Source organism: Sceloporus occidentalis, unplaced genomic scaffold (genome assembly GCF_023333645.1).
Source record: "Sceloporus occidentalis isolate IW3139 unplaced genomic scaffold, rSceOcc1.0.p SCAF_172, whole genome shotgun sequence".
In the NCBI taxonomy this organism is placed as follows: Eukaryota; Metazoa; Chordata; class Lepidosauria; order Squamata; family Phrynosomatidae; genus Sceloporus; species Sceloporus occidentalis.
In genome coordinates this window covers 347,364-363,537 of record NW_028317152.1, presented here as the reverse complement: position 1 = coordinate 363,537, position 16,174 = coordinate 347,364, and the positions used below count along the sequence as shown (strand labels likewise).

General features: G+C 42.3%; 1 protein-coding gene across 1 annotated transcript in view; it reads left to right on the top strand.

Moving 5' to 3' along the window:
* Window positions 1-9,403, top strand: part of LOC149279307 (PH and SEC7 domain-containing protein 1-like) — a 166,374-nt gene extending 156,971 nt beyond the window's left edge. Inside the window, exons 15-16 of the mRNA XM_089501329.1 lie at window positions 5,106-5,249; window positions 9,164-9,403. Coding sequence (XP_089357455.1) covers window positions 5,106-5,249; window positions 9,164-9,403 — 384 coding nt within the window. The remainder of the gene's footprint in view (window positions 1-5,105; window positions 5,250-9,163) is intronic.
* Window positions 9,404-16,174: the final 6,771 nt, after the last annotated feature.

Genomic DNA, 16,174 nt, shown 5'->3' with positions numbered 1-16,174 from the left:
TTTATGTGCCCTAAGCATAGATGGGAAGGTCTGGGGGGGGAGTGGAAAAATTGGGGGGGGGGGATTCAGGTTTTTTTTACAAAGCCATTTTTTGGTTTTCTTTTCCGGACAAAATTGAAACAATGGAATGTGGAATATCTTGCCATTCCAGGTGGCACAGATGGAGAGATGGCTCCGTCTACCAGATAGGGCAGGAAACCCTATAAAAAATAAAAAAGCGGCCCTCCCCCTTCCTCCTTAGTGTTGTTTTCTGCCCTACTCAGTTAGGAGGGATGTTAGTTATGATCCCTTCTTTTTTTTTCTTTGGAGCCCCAGGGGGTATACATTGTTTGAGTTCCTGGCTGTGGTCCTTGGGCAGATCCAAGGAACCACAGCAGCAGACTGCAGAGACAAGACCCCTCTCTCTTACCTTATTTGGCTTGCCTTCCCATAGCCCGTGGGCTCCCTGGGTAGATTCCTGGCACCATTCTCCCTCCACCTTGGAGAGACGCAGCACTGCCCTGGTCCGGTGATTAGAGTGCATTTCAGGCACTCGCGGGCTCGCAAACTGCCACTTCCGGTTTTATCGCACTTCACTTCCAGTTCTAGGAACAGCTTGCCTGGAGGTCATCTGAGGCAGGGGAACCTCCGGTAATGGGCAACTTCTGGTCCTGAGCTTCCTAAATGCTCATAAAGGCGCAAGATAGGTAATATATATATTTTTTTTTTGCTGCTGCTGCTGCTGCTTCAAGGCTTGCTGCATCATGTGGATTTCTGCTGTACCTGTTAGTGTCTGAGGCATTGTGTTGCCTTTTCTCAAATATGTCTGATAAATAAGAGAATTCCCCTCCTAGGAAAGCTACAGGGAAAGCTAAACATAAAGCCTGCTCTTCCTGCAAAAAGACTCTGCTAAGTTGTGCAAATCCTGCACCCATGCTAAGGAAGCATCCACTGCTGAATTTGGTTAAGAGGAGCTACAGTCCACTTTTGACTGTTTTAGAGCTATGAATGGCCGTATGAGTGGCCAACACCACTCATGCGGCCATTCCCCAGCTGGAACCCTCCCATAGAGTGACACTACCTTTTTCCCTAGGTGTTCCAGATGAATACCCGGATTCGTACACATAAATTGATTTCCAAGGCAATGTTTCTCCATCTTCGGATAAGGAAGGGGAAATTAAAGAGGACAATTTCTTCTTCCCAGTAGATGAAACCGGGAAGCTCATCTCTGATCAATCTTTAACCTGCAGGATGAGGTACCAAAAACAAAACCAGATCCATTTTCAAGGTTATTCCAAGAAACCTTTCCTATTCATGATTCCCTGTCGGCTATCATCTCAGAGCAATGGAAGCATTCAGACAGAAGATTTCTTACCTCTTTCCCTACCTCTCTGGGGTCTGCCTCTTGGGTAAGGTTTATCACGAAAGGACTGGGAATCCCTTTCGTGTGTGCATAGATCTGTAGATATCCCGGTCTCCCGGTCTCTCGCCAGACGGAAGTAGTTGGATCTAAAACAGGGCGGACCTCTCCTTTGAGGAAACCAATACGTGCCCCATAGTGGATTCCAGGATAGAGTCGAGTTCACTCCCGAAGAGTTGGTTTCCCTGAAAGGGTATGCTGCAGAGCCTATGCTTTAAAGCATTATCTGCAACCCTCGATTTTAACCAAAGTGCTCTTTTAGATACAGCGGACAATGATTTTAGATCATCATCATGATTTTAGATTTTGGATCGGGGATCCAAAAGACGTTTCTCCCCGGAGCCAAGATCAGAGCGCTATAGGAGTTCATCCTCTCGGTGATGAGCAACAAGAAGATGCCCATCAGGTGCATAATGTCTCTACTGGGCCTAATGACAGTAGTCCCTTGGGCCCTCGCTCACTCAAGACCCCTACAGCAGTTCCTGCTAGACCACTGGGGCCAATCCCAGACATTGTTACACAAAAAGCTCCTTCTCTCCCTCTTAGTTTTAGCCTCGCTCAGATGGTGTTTGTTGGACAAGAACCTCTCCAAAGGCCTTCCGTGGACTGGATAGTCATCTCCACTGATGCCAGTTTAAGAGGCTGGGGAGCCGTTATGGGGAAAGAGATCGCCCAATGAAATTTGTCTTCACAGGAAACAGACCTACACATCAACTATCTAGAGTTATTGGCGGTCTGGAGAGCACTGAAGTTCTGGTCCCCAGCCCTTCACCACAGGCCAGTTAGTATTCGTTCAGACAATGTCACTGTAGTGGCATTTCTCTCCAAGCAGGGAGACACAAGGAGCACCTACAAGCCCTAACTGCAAGAAGCTGTCAATGGGCAGAGTTTAACCAGTGCACAATCTCTGCTATTCACATCAAGGGGTCCTTGAATCAGGAGGCAGACTACCTAAGCAGACAAGCAGTGCACCCGGGGGAGTGGAGCTTGAACAGGGATGTATTTAATCACATCCCAAGGAAATGGGGCATACACCAGATAGACCTGATGGCCTCTCAGTCAAACGGACAGGTGAAGGAGTTCTTTTTACTCTCCCCAGAGGGACAGCCTCGAGGCATAGAAGCGCTGTCTATCTGGCACACATTTATCCCCAATACCTCTTAACTCCAGAGTCATCCGAAAGATAAAGGAAAGCCCTCACAAGTTCATCATGATCGCACCTTTCTGGCCAAGAAGGATCTGGTTCTCAGACCTTGCCGTCTGGCCATAGATGGGTCAATTCGTCTTCCTCAGGTGAAGGACATTCTCCTCCAGAATCCTATTCTCCACCCAGATCCTTCCCGCCTCAAACTTTCGGCCTGGCTTCTGAGATTGATATCCTGCTCTGTAGAGGTCTATCTACATCAGTGATCGAGACTATCCTCTCCAGTAGAGTAGACTTCTACTAAAAAAGACTTCCGCTAAATACCAGAAGGTCTGGAGAACCTTTTTTTCTTGGTGCAGGGTGAATAACATATACTCCCTCTCCATTCAGGATGTGCTACAATTCCTTCGAGACAGCTTTGATGGTGGTCAGAAGCTAGCTACAATTAAGTTCCAGATTTCGGCTTTGAGATGTTTTTTGGACTATCCAAAGAAATGTGCAGACTTCGTCCTAGATCCCATTCCTCAGTTCCCCCATGGGATCTTAACCTTGTTCTAAGACAACTCACCTCTCAGCACTTTGAGCCCCCAGAAGAAACATCTCTAAAACTACTTACCTACAGTGTTGTCCTCCTAATGGCCATCACTTCTGCAAGACGGGTACGTGAGATCCGTTCCTCAGGATCCTCCCAGATAGAGTGGTCCTTAGGTTGCCACCAGGATTTCTACCTAAGGTGGTCTCGAGTTTTCACTCGGATCAAGAGATCGTATTACAAGACATCTGTCTGCATCCCAAAGATGAAGAACTCCACACTCTAGACCTGCAGAGATGTATCCAGATCTACTTGTCCTGTACTCACCCATGGAAGAAATCCATTTCCCTTTTCCTATCTTTTTCCATTGTCCCCAAGGGGATGTCAGTATCCAAGGCTTCCATAGCCCGTTGGATCAAAGACACTATCACTGAATGTTATATCTCTGCAGGACAGGATCCTCCCTCTGGCCTGGGGGCACATTCAACTAGATCAGTCTTTACTTAATGGGCAGAACTCTCCTGTATGAACCCATCTCTTATCTGTAAGACAGCGACCTGGAAATCCATCCATATGTTTGTAAGGCACTACAGGCTTAATCTCCAAGCCTCTGAAGACAGTTTGGTTGGCATGTCCTTCAGGCCGGAATCCTTCCCTCCCTATCTCACTTATTTTCCATCTGTGTCACTGGGAATGACAAGGAAAATGGGAATTCTTACCTGGGAATTCTCTTTCCTCGGTGGCACATTTAGGTCCCACCCATTAAATTCTCCTTTTGTTTTTGTTGCACAATTTCCCAGGTAAGAATTCCCATTTTACAATGATAATATCTTTATAACGTGGCATTGAAACTATATTACTTGAAGACCTTTGTGACAGAGACCCGTACTCAAACTGAGTAGCTCTGCCGTAGAGATCTTCCGTGAATGCTCAATTGCTCAAGGGATTAACCCTTCATATTCCCCCAAGCACTATCTGAGACTTAGTGTAGGGGTAAAACAGAACTTTGTTTAGAACAGATAGAACAGATATTTATACACCAAACATGATAGGATTAAGGAGTTTAATCTCCTCAACTACCAGACAGACCTGCGCATCCATTAAGCAATGCCCTTTGGACAAAGGGTCACCATTTTGGGGTGATCCAGAGGGTGAGGCTTTGATCCTAATGGAGAGCTCAGGTCCCGAAGATGTGGGACAGTGTTGGAAACTTACCAGGAAATAGTCCACGCAGTAGCCATGTCACAACCCTGGGTTGCAAAAATCTGTTTGTATCATTTATTGTTATGTGGTTCCTGTTTTCCCCTCTATATCACCAGCATATCACATCTCTATTACACTGGAGTCCGGTTCACACACACCCTTTTGCCTAACCGTGTCCTGGCCATAATCCTCTGGAACTGTTTCTCGACTAGGACCCAGGCACTTGCCCGCTGACTTTAACCCCTCATAACCCGGACACCATAGACCCTACCAGGGCACTCTTTTGTAGAGTTAACTCACAGGTGGTGTGGTACAGCACAAGGGGTGGTTTGGCGAGGGAGCCTCCTATGTATCCCCAGTTTCTATGACTTCCAGGACAGCGGGGTTCAGCGGTCATGGAGCGCATGCCTGGCTATATGGCGCTCCGTCACAGGGATGGCCGCCAATCCCTCTTAGTGATTTACAAACATTTATACACATATTTCTGTGTATGTCAAGGAATCAGTAAGGAATGCCATCACGGAATGCCATGGAGTATTTTATGATATCGTGATGACATTATTTTGCCAAAGAACTGCTCTTAATACCGCCATTGTGTAAAATCATGACGTTTTGTGATAAATCTGGCAGTAATGATCATTGCAAACAAGTTCTTTGGGTATGTTTAATCTCTTTGCATTAGCAGTGCACCTTGTGTATAATCTAAAACTATATTACTAAGATGAAATGTTTCCTCCCATCTTATCTAGCCTGCAATTGTCTCTTTAGTAAATAAAACTGCACACATGGTGAAATATTCTGTTGAAAATTAAATATTGTCATTTTAGGAGGACCAGATGAAAACACATGAATCCAAGTTCAAGAGTATGTCATCGAGTTTGATAGAACACCGAACATCTCCTCCAGATAAGAAACTAAAAGGGAAAGAAGTGGATGAATTCAAGCAAAAAGAAGAGTATCTGGAGTTTGAGGTATTTTACCTATTTTAATTTTTAAAAGTGAGCAATGAATTTCCCTAATGTCAAAATGATAATATATTCTGTCTGATGTCCATCCCAATGTAGCTATGTTTATTATGAAATTAATAGTTGCCGATACAATGTAAGGATTGTTGTATTACCATACACCAGACACACTTTTGGTTTAAGGGTCTTTGCTATAAAGTTCTACAATACATAACCTTTAAGCAATGAATGATAAGTCAACCCTTTATCTAGTGAAAATTATGTTTGCATAGTCAAAGGACGTAAGACATTTTTTACAATTACATTTTATTACACTTTTTTTTGTGTACAGTGGTCTATATGATGATTTAAAATCAATTACCTAAAAAATTAACTAAAAAAACATAATTAGTTTAAAGGTAGAAGTTTGACACTTATCATAGGCTTGTTGGTTAAACCAACTCAGCTAATGAACTAAGGTTTTACATTTCTTTTGAGAAAATGTAATATCAAATAACAGATGGAATAAGTATCTTGTGATAATACCTTTTTTATTGGACTAACAGAATTTTGGAATGACAAGCTTTTGGGAGCTCTTCTCCCTTTCTCAAGTCTAAAACATTTCTGAGCAAAACGACACATAGAATTCAATGTTGTGTGGCAGGGGAGGGGGGGGGGCTTACTACCCAGATCTGATAAGGGAGGGTGAGATGTTGTGAAAGTATGTGTCCCTCCAGAGGGTCATAAATGTTCTGAGTGGGGAATTTTGAGGGGGGTTTTAGCACTGCTGAAGATAAATTGACAAAACAAAAAAAAAAAACATAAGATGTCTACACATGTTATCATATATACAGGTACATATAGATGAACATGGTGCACTTACAGTACACAATACAGTACATATAGCAGGTGGGGGGTTATGTAAAACCTGTGTAGTGGGACAGGAAACCCAAATTGACATTGAGTCCTCTATTCTTGCTGTTGAATAGTTGAATCATTCTGACTTCAAATGTTTGTCTTTCTTTGGTATTACTGAAGTCCCCTTTCAGTACTTTGATTTTCAGGTCCTTGATAGAATGGTCATTTTGGGTGAAGTGGTGTCCCACAGGGGTGCAGTAGGAATTTTTGTCTGTGCATATGTGTTGGCACAGTTTGCAGCGGGGTCTTTTGCACAGTGTGGTCCCTTTTTCTTTATTCATTCTGTCAGTGGGTAGTTTCCGGTTAATTAATTTTTGTTGCAGGTTTGGGGGTTGTCTGAAGGCCAAAATGGGGGTTTCAGGGAAGATGTTTTTTAGTGTCTCATCTTCTGCTAGCATAGGCTGTAGGTCTTTGATGACTTTCCGGATTTCTTCAAGCGCTGGGTTATAGGTGACTACAAGTGGTACACGTGTAGAGATTCTTTTTTCTCTATATTGTAGCAGGTGTGTGCGTGTAACTTTGAGAGCAGAGTTGATTTGTTGATAGTTTTTGATTGGTAGCCTGTTTCATAGATTTGGAGAGGTCGTTTAGATGCAGGTTGCGGTCGTTGGGGTCAGAGCATATTCGATGGTACCCGGTTGCTTGGCTGTAGATGATGCCCCTCTTAGGATGGGAGGGGTGAAAGCTGGATTTGTGGAGATAGCTGCATCTGTCTGTGGGTTTTCTGTAAAGAGAGGTGTGGGTTGTACCATTGGTACATCTTACTGTAGTGTCCAGAAAGTTTACGGATTTTGTGGAGTACTCCATTTTTAGTTTAATTGACGGGTGGAATAAGTTAAAAGAGGCATGGAATTGTTTCAGTTTTTCCTCGCTTTCCGTCCAAATGATGAAGATGTCATCGATGTACCTGTAATATTTGTGTGGTTTGGTGTCTTGTGTTTCAAGGAATCTCTGTTCTAAGTCAGCCATGAAAAGGTTGGCATATTGAGGTGCCATCTTCGTCCCCATAGCCGTTCCCATGATTTGTAGGTAGATCTCATTGTTGAAAGCAAAATAGTTATGTGTGAGGATGAATTTTACCAGTTCTGTGTTGATTCGGGGGTTGTATTTTTGGTTGTCTGTGCCTGAGAGAAAATGTGAACAGGCTTTAATGCCATCTGTATGTGGAATGTTGCTGTACAGGGATTCCACATCCATGGTTACTAGGATGGTGTTAGCAGGGAGGTTGGTGATTTGGTTGAGTTTGTTGAGGAAGTAAGTGGTGTCTTTTATGAAGCTGTTTGTGTTGATGACAAGAGGTTTTAGGGTGATTTCGACCAGTCCTGAGATCTGTTCTGTGAGTGTGTCCATACCTGTAAATTTAAATTAGTCAAATTTAAGTTAGTCAAAGCAAATATGCCACAGCAAAAAACAAATGTTAGTTTAGAATTTTTTTGTGGAAAACAAAAACTTTTGTAATAACGTCAAATGTGATTAACCCCTTTAGTCCCAGAGGTTTTTGGTACCTCAAGTCCCGGAGGAATTTTGCCATTTTTGCGGTATGTCGGTTCAGGGATTATTCTCCTTTCCTGCAAATAGTGTACCCATGTAAACTATATATTGGTTTTTCAAGAGAGGGCTTTCTTTTGATACCATAGTTAGATAATTAGCTGAAAATTTAGGATGATAAATTTAGTAAAAACTAGCAAAAATTTGAAGGAAAAAAACCCATATTTTTTATATATTTTCCCTATCTAGACAGACCCTGCAGGGGATATCCTGTCCTCCAATGACCTTCCGGGTGATGTAAGCAGTGACGCGACCCAAAAGGGAAAGCCCAATTGCCTGATTGGGCATTTAAAATAGTAACAGTTTGTTACAGGTGATTGAGAAGCAGAAAGCCAGTGATGTTGGCTTCTGCTGACGGTGGGAGTCCAGGCTGTCAAACAACAGCCTCATCTCCCATGCCGCTGCAAGAAGGGGTTTCTTGAGATGCGTTTTATGGACGTACCGATACATAGGGGACTGAAGGGGTTAATACAGCAAATTGTTTTGCAATCCTCTGTATAAAGCAGAATAAGAACATATTTAACATAAGCATATTTGCCCCTTTCCAACAAAGTTAAGTAGTTTGGATGATCACATCTAAATGTTTCCACTACACCAGTAGTTAAGACAGAACTGGAAAGAAGGAGTAGAAGAACAGTAAAGATAATATGGTAGCAGCTACAAAGCGCCAAACAGAGCAGTTCTTTATGCTCGAGAGTCTCACTGCAACAAAATCAAATGTGTATACAAGTACTACAAAAGAAACAGACTGTAGGAAAGGGGAAAGTAAGCTAAGGAAACGAAAAAGAGGGAAAAGGACCTCCAAATCTGCTTTGGAGTCCTACTGTTTTCAGTGCTAATACCAATATTTGTTTTATATGCTAGATGCAAAGTGTTTAAGAAACAGCTGTTTTTACATTTAATTTGAAAGATTGAGAGAAATGGTCATGTATTGTAGCTACAATATTATTTTGACAACTTTTCAATCAGAAAACACCCAAACAACATTAACAGATAATTATCTGCATGGCAGTCCTGCTTCTGCAAATGTATAGAAGTGATATAAACACAATGTATCAGGGATCATGAATGAGTGCATAACATTAAATGGTATTGGGAGGGGCATATTATTTTATGGTCATGCCCACGGCTTGCACTTCTCTCTAAACAATTAGTTGACTTACACTAGGTTGAAACCTTTGGGAAGGTCAGATGAAAGATTGTTGAGTATATACTTGGTAGCAGGGAAAAAAATCTTATTAGCCATGTGACCTTTATAACAGATTTGATATAATTAGCACATAGTAAAAAGTTTCTCACCAAATAATTTTCTGTCCCCATGATAAGATCTGTTAAATTTGTTTGTGTGCTGGGGGCTTTTTTCTGATTGAAAAAATTATGACAGTAATAATGGTCACACCAGTGAAAAATATATTGTATGGTAACTATATTAAAACCATTATCTAGTTAATACAATGTTGCCTTCCTCATTGTAGAAATCTCGCTATGGTACATATGCCATGTTACTGAGAACTAAGCTGAAGGCAGGCACAGAAGACCTGGAAGCGTTTGATACAACTCTCTTTGAATCAACTGAGAATGATGAGGATGGGCTTAAGAAGTCATGTTCTAGTCCTTTAAATTTCGACCCACCAACCACATCAACCAAACTGAAATACCAGGTTTTCTCCCAGTTAAGCTGCAGACCAGACCAAAGCAGCAGGCAGAAATCTTGAACTAGCTGAAAGTTACAAAAGAAGCAACTGGGAAACCTCTTCCCGCTGTTCCAAGTATGTTATGAGCCAGTACCAAGAAGTATTGCATGATTTAATACAGAGCTTTTGAAAAGCACGTAAGGTATCCTTGTGATGATGGATTATGAGTGTTTAGCTATACAATCGTTATAAGCACTTCCTGTGTGAAGGACATGCACACATGATAAAGTGTGATCAAGGAGCAAACACTATGTGAACAAAAGTATTGCTTCATGGCCAGATATGAGCCCATATACAACAGTCATTAAGCACCAGTGGGACTATGTTTTTAAATTGAGAGAGAAATCAAAAACAAAAGGTAACATCCCCACTAAAATGGGATTATCATACCGACCTAAGTGAATTTCATTAAGTAAATGCTTGAAGCACATACAATTGGTTACTGTATCACATTTTTTACAAGAACACCAAAACTTTGCCTACAATTGTAAACAAAAAGACACTATACAGTATTTTTATGCTAATTTTCTATCTGTTGTGGCAGTGAGGAAAAGGCACTGGCATAAAAATTAACTGAATTGACTAGGGCTTTGGCAGATGGCTTGTTTATTTTAGAATTCTGCCATTTCCGCCCAGGTTCTTACTGGATTCCTTCTTTTTTGTGACATATTTTTGCACTTTTACTATTTGATGCTTATAAAATTGTCATGCTGAATGTTTGCAGTATTAATGCTCTTTTTGATGATTGAGGAAATAGTTGCATTCATGAGAACAGTTTTCATTAAAATTCTAAAATGGACATTTCTTCTTATTGGGACAAGACAGGGGCACAACCTAGCATTCTCTCCATGTACTGTTGTATCAGCTGCTTTTCTTCAGCATTTCCTGGACACTTTTCCTGGCCAATGATGTTTTGCAAACTGTACCTTCATAAATACCAGCATAAATTCTACCACACCTTCTGAATAGACTTTATTAGAGAGAAAAGCCCATTAAAATGTGTGATATGGAGGTTATTGTAGTAGGAGGTAAATTGAAGCATTATAATTCTAACAACATACATTGGATAGTTAAAAAAAAAAAGAAATCCAATGTGTTCTACCCCACAAATAATAAATCATACCAGAAGTTCTTGTAAGAAATTGATATCCCAAACAGATTTAGGAAGCAGGATTCTGGTAGGTATGTTAACTTAAAACAAATTTTAGAATTAAGTTTTAATAACTAACATGATTATAATGTATTTCATTGTAAAGAAATTGAGCGTTTTAATAGTTCAAAAGTAGCCCATGGTTCTTTTATACTGATGATTTATTGACATCATTGGGAGAAGAAAGCCATACATGATACCCATGAACACTGTTGGTCAACTAAAAGCTGGGGGTCATGGCTGGGAAATCTTCCTACATCCTAGAATATGGTGAAGCTTGTGATATAATAGGAACCTTCCATCCTTTGCCTAAGAGATAGGACTATTACATTACAGGTGGTCAAAGTAGACCTTGGCAGCCATTGGTAGACACAGAACAGGGTAAACAGCCGTGAACACTCCACTGCTCTCAACCAATACAGTACTAAATACATCAGACCTACCATATATTGGTCATGACGTACCATCTATTTTGTGAAAAACAACAATAAGTGAAGCGCAGTATATTACTGATATAAATGAACACCTTATGGTGCAAAAGCAGTGCTGCAAGAAAACACAATGGACAAAAACACAATGGACAAACTCCCCAATTGTCCCAAATAATGACAATAAAAATACCAAATTATGTGTCTGCGCACCCAATTAGTAAAAAGAAATCCGAACAAAAAAGCTCAAAATAAAAAAATAGCATGTAAATACCCCTCTGGAGATAATCTGTACAAGAAGCGTCCAACAGGCTCATAAAGAGTAAACAAAAAGGACGATATATAGTGTAATATGTATGGTTAGTGTAATAAATTCCTAATGATATAAGGCAAGCAGGTAAGCAGGGCAACGACATGTATAAGCGCGTCTCCACTACTCAAGGAGTACTGAAGTATCTTCAAATGGACTTTGTTTTTTTCTTCAAACGAAAGCTTTTGTAATAGAAAAAGTAGGCAGAGAAGGAGGGTCAGACCAAAAACAATTTTAATTTATATAAAAGAACAAACTAATTATCTTCCGTGCGTTCAGAGTCCAGAGTGTATGATTCGTAGCAGCGCTACCACGAAAAAAACGCTGTACGGGCTCTCTGTTCCACTTCCACGATTCCTACCCCTCATCCCAATCTGGTCAACACGCACTACGCGTTTCGCCTTCTGCTTCTTCCGGTGCATAGATTCAATGACCAGCCTACTGTTTAATATACCAGCTGATTGGTTGGACCCGTTATAGATTTCAAGCTGCTAGTTCCAGTGGTCCACCTTATTAAAGAATCTTATATCCAATCCATGTAAATACAGCATAATCAAGGTATTTAAATTAACGTTTATGATAATAAAAATAATAGGCAAATCATTGGGCATTTAAGATTATCTTAAAATGTGAGAATATAAATCTCTCATATATAAATATAATAATATTATATATACTATTATATATAATGGCTCACAAAAAATTCCAAAAGTTCAAAGTCACTGTTCAATCCATTAGGTATTAATGTGTTCAATCTAAAAAATCCATTCCATCCCAATTTCTTTTAAAAAAAAAATCCTCTCCTCTCCAAAAATTTTACTTGTATAATCCCAGTAAATTTTAAGGCTGTTGGATCTTTATTATGATGTAATAAAAAGTGGGTAGATACTCTATGTTTTTCATACCTATTATGGATATTTCTCAGATCTTCAATTCTAATAGGTAAAGCTCTGGTGGTGCGTCCCACGTATTGTAACCTACAAGGGCAAGATAGATATGACATTTTTTAAATGACAGGTAATCTGTTTAATTCTATTTCATCTAAAATAAATCACCTTATTTCTTTATTGTTCTGCAGGCTAGGCAATGCCCACACTTCAAAAATCCCTTTGTACTGGATAAAAAAATTACCTCTATTCATTATTTGATTTTTCTCTTTAACATCTCCTTACTAGTTTGTCCGTAATTTTTGGGGCCCTCTAAAGATTATATTGGGGTTGTAACGGTTTCCCAAGAGCTATAGCTACTCTTGGCCGTGGATTTGTTAATTCTTCCTTCAGTTCCCCAATAATCACGATAGAATAGATGGGACTTGGTATACAGAGACACAAACAATCCTTTCTTGTTTCAGCAGACGAATAGTTTATCGGTCCCAACAACAGTATATTTATACAGTACATTTATCTTGATAACACAGCTCACACAAAGGAAATTTAACGGGATTAGCTGTAACACAACGGTAACTTTAAATGAATTTGGTGCCAGTACCCCTGGCACCAATCACTGTGGCCTATGGTAAGGTAGCAACCAATCACTTCAGAGGGGGCCGGTATTTGTATTCATGGCCGTCCCTTTAAACACTGTCCTCCTCCTCCTCCCCCCGAGATATGCTGCCACCCTCCTCCTCCTCCTCCCCCCGAGATATGCTGCCACTATCCTCCTCCTCCTCCTCCCCCCCGAGATCTGCTGCCACTCTGCCCGCCCCCCCCCCGATTTACCAGAGCAGACTCCCGGGTGTTTTGTGGGGCCGGCAATACGCGTATACAACTTCCGGTGCCAGGACTCAGCGGATGTGCCTGCACCGGAAGTTGTATACGCGTATTGCGTAGGTGTCCCCCGCCGGCCCCGCAAGACACCCGGGAGTCTGCTCTGGTAAGTCTTGGGGGCAGAGGTAAAACGCATCGTGCGGACGTTCACCGCTGCCGGTGAACGTCTGCATGATGCGCTTAGACAATCTCCCGTGCCAGCACTCCCCCAGTGGAAAGTGCCGGCAGGGGAGGCTGTCTGAGCGTATCAGAGAGTAGGATACGGGTCCCCTGCACCGCTGCGGGGGATCTGTATCCTAACCCTGCTGCCTGCCCGGCGCCCTGAACTGCATGTCCCGGGCGTCGGGCGCTAGCCCCCGAATATAGGCCGCACCCCCACTTTAAAGACTTAAAGTGGGGGGGGAAAGTGAGGCCTATATTCGAGCCAATACGGTATTATTGCCTTATTATGTAAAAGTTTGCACACAGCACACTAAGGTCTGAGAGAAAATCTAAATAAAGATAATGTGTGCTCTTTATCTCCCAGACTTAGTGGCACTGATGTCCTGTTGTACTGTTCCTCTCCCCCTTGTGGTGTCCTTTCCTATAAAAGGCAACACTTGTGCCATAATAAACAGTTATTCCTTTTGTTGTACCTAAAGACTAGTCTTGCATGGTTATTTGGGTACTGGGTAGCGATATCCCATTACTTTGCTTGGGGATATTGTCTACGGATTGCGGGAAATTGTCAGATATTTTATTGTCCTAAAGGGCCAAGTCGCTCTTGGCGGAGAGGGACAACCGGATCCAACTTCTCCAGGACTGACACTGAGACCAGCCCAGCTGGTGGAGATATAGCCGCTGGCTTGACCCCCGTCTCAGCAACACAGCTTACCAGTGGATGGAGCAGGGCTACGATCGACTAAAGCGAAGCACCCTCAAAGATCTACTGGAGCTAGAGGACTGACAGCTTCCTGCAAGTCTTCGAGAGGCGGTGACGACTACAAGGGCTGGAGGAAAGCTACTGGGTGACCGTCTTGATAAGCCGTCTAACGGGCAGATCTGCCGAGGCATACCAAGCGGTACCAGATAAGAAACCCATGTCCCTGTATATGGATGCCAGGCGGTCATCAAGTGCCGTAAACAGACCGGCAGCCCGGTGGACACCTGCAGCACCGTCCGCAACAAGGTGGACAAAAGCAGCCCAGAAAAATTGGAGCGTATATACATAGGGGGAGAAACAAAAACAACGCCAATAGTGTAATATATCCAAAAAATAATAATGTAATAGTAGTGTAAGTACCACTCACAAAAGGACTGTATATTCAGGCTCATCAGATGTCAAACTTGAAAAACGATATCTGTAAAACCAAACATAAACCAGGATGGTGCAATATCTTCTGTCACTTGGTCTTAAAAGATCAAATTGCACTTACAGTTAAGATGTAGCACAACTCAAAAGATATTGTGCAAGCGCTTTTGGAAATAAAACATCCGGTATATGGTTAAAATTTCTCCAATTTATTTTCTCTCTCTCTCAACGCGTTTCGCCGGTGGATCGTCGGCTTCATCAGGAGGAAAGGAAATCAAACGGCAATATAAATTATAAAAAAAGGTCCGTATAGCGTCCATTTAAATAGATGTAGGATTTCCGGGTATGTCATCACGTCCTCAGTCACGTCTTTGGTCGCGTCATTCCGTTCACAGTCGCATCGTTACGTCTTCGATGTAGCTGCATGGGACTAGGGGCCGGCGTCATCGCGTCTCGCCGTCCGAATGAAGGAGATAGTGTGCCGGCATCACTGCGTCTCTGGCTAGAGGCGCGTGTCGACGTCATCTACTTATATAATGTAAGTAGATATATAAGTAGATATTTAACAGTAGAACCTCTAAGCTTCATGGATCTGATGCGTCGCCCCGCCCGATAAGGAGAAGATGCCTATGCCGTACTTAAGAGATCTACACGGCATAAGGGGAAACGAATACGCCACTCCCATTGATGACGTCGACACGCGCCTCTAGCCAGAGACGCAGTGATGCCGGCACACTATCTCCTTCATTCGGACGGCGAGACGCGATGACGCCGGCCCCTAGTCCCATGCAGCTACATCGAAGACGTAACGATGCGACTGTGAACGGAATGACGCGACCAAAGACGTGACTGAGGACGTGATGACATACCCGGAAATCCTACATCTATTTAAATGGACGCTATACGGACCTTTTTTTATAATTTATATTGCCGTTTGATTTCCTTTCCTCCTGATGAAGCCGACGATCCATCGGCGAAACGCGTTGAGAGAGAGAGAAAATAAATTGGAGAAATTTTAACCATATACCGGATGTTTTATTTCCAAAAGCGCTTGCACAATATCTTTTGAGTTGTGCTACATCTTAACTGTAAGTGCAATTTGATCTTTTAAGACCAAGTGACAGAAGATATTGCACCATCCTGGTTTATGTTTGGTTTTACAGATATCGTTTTTCAAGTTTGACATCTGATGAGCCTGAATATACAGTCCTTTTGTGAGTGGTACTTACACTACTATTACATTATTATTTTTTGGATATATTACACTATTGGCGTTGTTTTTGTTTCTCCCCCTATGTATATGCGCTCCAATTTTTCTGGTCTGCATTTGTACGCACTTTGAGGAAGAGTGCTGTTTGGTAGCTGCTTTCATTGGGGGTAATATCTATTTATTTATTAGTTGATTTTTATTTTACTACTACACGTGGATTTGGGTTTCCCTTTTGCGGACAAAAGCAGCCCCACAGAACCCACCTCCAAGTTGTCCCGCACCGGTAACATACTCTCGCCCGCCACAAAATGTCACTAGGGTGAGATGCCACACATGCGACCAAGTGGGCCACTACCGGCGGGACTGCCCACAGGAGAAAACCCGCGATAGTTCCGCGGGCAGCCACCCACTGCGTGGAATCTGGACCTGCTTCCAGAGACAGCAGAGCTACCCTGACCTTTGTTCAGCCGACCGTGGTTGATTGCCGGGAACAAACTGGCAGAACAGTGGCTGTGCGAGTAGATGGGGGAAGGATTATGCGGGTCCCAACCGCAAGGGTCTTAACTAATTAGGAGGCTGGGTATAGAGAGATGGAGTAATGGAGAACTTGCCCGCGGAGGTACTGTTGGGGAAAGAT